Source organism: Lathyrus oleraceus, chromosome 6 (genome assembly GCF_024323335.1).
Source record: "Lathyrus oleraceus cultivar Zhongwan6 chromosome 6, CAAS_Psat_ZW6_1.0, whole genome shotgun sequence".
In the NCBI taxonomy this organism is placed as follows: domain Eukaryota; kingdom Viridiplantae; phylum Streptophyta; class Magnoliopsida; order Fabales; family Fabaceae; genus Lathyrus; species Lathyrus oleraceus.
In genome coordinates this window covers 80,190,073-80,195,279 of record NC_066584.1, presented here as the reverse complement: position 1 = coordinate 80,195,279, position 5,207 = coordinate 80,190,073, and the positions used below count along the sequence as shown (strand labels likewise).

General features: G+C 34.2%; 1 protein-coding gene across 1 annotated transcript; it reads left to right on the top strand.

Annotated features, from left to right (window-relative positions):
- Positions 1–43: 43 nt before the first annotated feature.
- Positions 44–2,557, top strand: LOC127092465 (heat stress transcription factor A-7a). The gene is made up of 3 exons (XM_051031344.1): positions 44–494; positions 853–2,022; positions 2,214–2,557. Exons 1-2 carry the CDS (start codon positions 183–185, stop codon positions 1,561–1,563), a joined length of 1,023 nt encoding a protein of 340 aa, XP_050887301.1. The 5' UTR covers positions 44–182; the 3' UTR covers positions 1,564–2,022; positions 2,214–2,557.
- The last annotated feature ends 2,650 nt before the right edge of the window (positions 2,558–5,207 follow it).

The following is a 5,207-nucleotide window of genomic DNA, read 5'->3' as shown; positions in this document are numbered from 1 at the left end:
AATTTTCCGTTTCATTCAACTGCTACATGAGGAAGCTGTTAAATCAATTTTATCTTTAAATATCTAGAAACTTCTGTTCAATTATTATCTTTCAGCAAACTCACTAATACTATTTTACTCTATAAATTCTTCAAACCGTTCACTCTATGATTTAAGACTTTTATATGCTATTTTGATTGAAAATGAATAATATGTTCTTTGTGAAAGAAGAATACATGGAGCCATTTTCATCATCACTTCAATTTGGATGTGAAAAACAAGCATTGATTCTACCACCCCAACCAATTGAAGGACTTCATGAAACTAGACCCCAACCATTCCTCACCAAAACATTTGAGGTAGTGAATGATCATAGTACCAATCATGTAGTTTCATGGAGCAGAGGTGGCACTAGCTTTGTGATTTGGGATCTACATGCTTTCTCCAATGATCTCCTTCCCAGATACTTCAAACATAATAACTTCTCGAGCTTTGTCAGACAACTTAACACTTACGTAAGTAATAATGTCTAAATTCAACATTCTTTGAATCTCTCCGGCTTGCTTTTGTTGTTTGTTTCTTCTAATAGTTACTTGTTTCTTTTGTTCATGAAAAAGAGAGAATCGTGATTTAACTGATTTAACGGGTTGAACTGTGAATCAGTAATAATTTATGGTTTGGTCATTTGAGCAACTTGATCATGGTTTCGATTGTTTGAGCGGTTTAAAGCAGTTGAATGATCTGAATTTGCTGCTAGTTTGGTATCTGGGTTGGATTTTAAAACATTGCTTATATGACGATTGAGGTTCGATTTTATTATCAGCTATGTTTTGTCATATTGATTGTGGATTTGTGGTGTTCGATATTTTACAGGGTTTTAGGAAAATAGATCCACATAAATGGGAGTTTACAAATGAAGGATTCCTAAGAGGGCACAAACATTTGTTGAGGAACATAAGGAGAAAGAAGGGACCTTCTCAGCCTGTTGACTGTTTTGGACTTGATGCGGAAATTGATCGTTTAAGGCAAGAGAAACAGGTTTTGATGAAGGAGCTTGTGAGTCTTAGACAGAAGCAATATAAGGCCACACTGTACCTTCTAGAGATGGAGCAAAGGTTACAAGGAGTAGAAGTCTATCAGAAACAAATGATGTCGTTCTTAGATGGAGCTATGAAAAACCCTGCAATAATTCACAAACTACTCCACCAAAAAGAGAAGAAAAAAGAAACCATGGCCAAAAAGAGAAGGCTAATTGGAGGTGAAGAAAGACACAGCAGTGTTAAAGTTGAGCCTTTAGAATTAGGTGATTATGAATTTTCTGTGTCCGAGTTGGAATTGCTAGCTACGGAAATGCAGGTTTTTGGAAGGGGGGAAATGGACAAGGACAATAAACCCGAGGAGGGACTAGAATTACAAGAGAGGATGGAGAGGCTACTTGATGATGAAGGGTTCTGGGAAGAACTAATGTTTAATGTGGCATTTGAGGGTAGATTTGACATTCCAACTGCTGAAGATAATGATGAGAATGAAGATGATTCAAGTGAACTACTGAATCGAGAATTTAAGATTAACTCTTTTCCTTAAATTCACTAGTTTCAATGCTTCCAAAGTCAATGTTTTACTCCGAAGGAAGCAACAGTCGTTGGAGCGGAGTTATCCTAATTAGCGAGCAACGCCGTAAAATTACATGCAGAAGAAAATAATTTACTTCTTGGAGTTTCTAATTCTAATTCTATAATATGTTCATTTGTAGCACTTGTTTAAATCCAAATTCTCTCACTTTTCTCTGTTTGATTAGGTAGGTTGCTGCTAGTGCCGGGACAAGATTCTTTGACAGCGAAAATTGTCACTAGTTATGCCACGGGCTCGAGGTTCAAGTTTTTACCACCAGGCAGCTATATGTGCGTATGCCTGTTGTAATTTGTTTATTACCTTAAAACGAATGTAGATTATTAAGAAGATATAGAATGGACAAGAAGTAGCTGATCTCCAACAAGCATAACTGAATGAACATTACAATATATCTCAGCAAGACTATGACAGGTCTATATACCTCTTCGACATTAGATTTATTTTATTATTACTATTATTAAATTCGATCAAGGAGTGCTGGTGCATATATGAGTTTTAATTAAAATCTTTTTGTTCCAATTTTTCAAATCAGAATTCTTAGTATTCTTGTTGTGCTGATGCAATTGTTCACTTTGGATCGCATGTTTGAATTTGGATTGCAGCTCCTGTTTATCACATCTATGAAGGAGGAAGATTTTTAGGGGCATCTAAGAATTTTTTGCTAGCATGTAATGGAATTGAAGAAGAATCTCTTGTGCAGGAGCTTTAGCACTTAAGCAAATTGATTGCAAAATGTGATTTATATTATATAATACTCAAACTTGGTTGCTTGTAATATGACATTGTATAGCTGATTGTGATCTCGCGGACCATGTCTTCTATCCCATCATCAATCTACACCAACTTTTTTCATTCTGGACTCACTTAACATGTATAATTTCACACATTGCCAAGTCCATGTTGTATCGCACAACAAATTCCTTAAGATGACCCCTTACTGTATCAACATGTAGTGGATTTTCATTCACATATTCAACACAGACAGTCAAAGATATGTTGTGACATCAAATCGTCCTTAAACTACATTTTTGAGGTATTGTCCTGGTGTAATAATATACTCCTTAGAGTTTTATAAAGGTGTCTCATTTCATTGAATTGAAGAATGCAAATATTGTGTATAAATTACTCTTAATTTAGGTTAGTCTAGGAGCAAGTCAACCAAAGCCTTGTCTTAGAAACAATCTAAGATCCCTACGATTCATATGAAAATATTATTCTATTCTTTCAACCTTTAAATTAAAATATCTTTTAAAAAATCGCAAATTTTCTACATATTCTTCGTGTAACACTCCTATATAATATACATCTAGAATAATATTATATAAGGAGTCAACTAATCCTGATACATATATAAGTGTCTTAACGGCATCGTACACTCATGTTCAAATACACATAATAGTACAAAAGCATGACACATGATATACATAAATGTCTAACAAAATACTAAGAACCACACAATGGATAACAAACAAAAACATCAACATCTTAATCTTCAAGCGATCTTGCTCTTACCTTTCTCCTGCCTCGAACTACCTTAAATTCAACAACATAAATCGAGAACATACTAATCTCAGTGGATTCTCCTATCTTATGGATCCACTCGGCTCTACAATATTACTATCCTCTTTGCGTATTTTTAGCATTACACTCATATGCTATTAAATAAAATTGAGGATAAAAGCATAACAACTTCGTAAAAGTGAAATTATTAAGGAGATTATTAAGGAGATTTCTTCCCCTTTTTCATAGGACAAAGTTCATTAAGTCGGATCTAAAGGTTTCCTTCTGTCGTACTGTTGGGTCTTATTCTCCTACATTTTGAACTACTAAATTTCCATAACATAGGAATCAAATTACCACTTAAAAAATTCACATGATCTCGGGATAAATACATCGATTTCTATCAAAGTTTAAAGTGTAGACACTTCTGCATTTCCTTACCATCAGATTCTCCATTAATCCTAGATTTCACTCACTTACCAAGTAATGCCTCTTTGGCAAGCTAATACACACATATGTACATTTCAATCATTAGGATTTTTACTCACACCTAACTGATCGTTCTATTAGTCGTAATGTCACGCATTTCAGATTATGTATGATATCAAGAGTTTTCTGCCCTTACACCAGCACCTGACCTTTTATATTTCAACCACAGTACGAATACGTTCTTATAATCCACCAGGGTTTCATATATTGTATCCCGCATTTGGTGAGTTTCAAAGTGTTTTCATCAATTCCCTTAGACGAAACTTACACATCAGTTATCATATGAGAAGATGCATTTCTAAAACTAACGAGGGTACTTCCATATGGGCTCGTAGCATTTCATTGTAATTCGTATGCTATTCTCTTTTAATTCACAAGAATATTGCATTTTGAAGTTATGTTCTTGAAGGAACAAATGTTAGACCAGATGTTGAAACAATTTGTCCAACTTCTTAAACCAGTTTAAGAACAATTTGACAACAATAATAAACAATGCAAAAAGCTGTTAAAGAACACATGAGATTGGTAAATCCAGTTCGGTGAAACCACACCTACGTCTGGGGGCACTCTGTAAGTTTAGTGTGCACCTAAGAGGGGGGGGGGGGGGGTGAATTAGGTACTATAAATTTTTTTCCGGTTTTGTCTTGTTTTAATAATCTTTCCTTGGAGATTACTAAGTGAGAGTGCGGTAAATGCGGAAAAGATAAAGAACACAGAGATATATCTTGGTTCCCCTCACAAATCGAGAGTACTCCAGTCCCCTTTCAACATGAAAAAGATTTTACTATCTGTTATGACTTATACAAGACAAACACAATCACCAAGAACAACCTCTCGTAATTTACCAAGTTGATATGAGAACAATCCTCTCAAACTCAACTCTCTTGCTTCCAACAATCCTGGACAACAAGGTGTTTACAACTAATTCTGGAAAATATTGATTAAAGAAAGTATACGACAATGTATCAATCACTATGATTGATCTTCTCTTCCAAACATGAAATTTATAATGATTATTAGTGCTCAAGTGTTTATGAATATGAGATGAATTTTCTAGACTGCTATATGTGAATAATGCAGAAAAATTCTTAATGAAAGTTCAAATATCAAAGCACTTGTTTGAAAATGAATGTGTATGAGATTTCAAATTGTAATGGAAGAGGTGACTTTGAATTCTGAAATTTATGAATATATATATCACCTTGACACCTCTATGAAAGAGTGTAATTTAATGAAAAGATGTAATGGTTAATGAATGAACTTTGGAAAATGTTTAGCCCCAAAGACATGTTTGAGCCCAGCCACTGTTTCATTAAAATTTCAAAATTTCGTGTTGGAAATCGATTTCCCAAAAGGGGGTAATCGATTTCCTGAGCTGAAAAAAAACAATTCTGACAAGTGGATATCGATTTCCTGAAGTAAAAATGATTTTTGCCAAATGGAAATCGATTTCCATAAATGGGATAATCAATTTCCTGAACTGCTTTTTGAAAAAAAAATGCTTAGAAAAATTAGTGAAACAGCAAGGGCAAGTGAGACAATGAATCATGTATGCAATGTATGTTTGGATTAATTTTGAGCATTAAGTTATCAAGATATATTGCATG

What these genes read in the sequence shown, in the direction of transcription:
- LOC127092465 (XM_051031344.1), top strand. Translation starts at nt 183, where the DNA reads ATGAATAATATGTTCTTTGTGAAAGAAGAATACATGGAGCCATTTTCA. An exon ending in TCAGACAACTTAACACTTAC is followed by an intron (nt 495 to 852) that starts GTAAGTAATAAT and finishes GATATTTTACAG; the next exon opens with GGTTTTAGGAAAATAGATCC.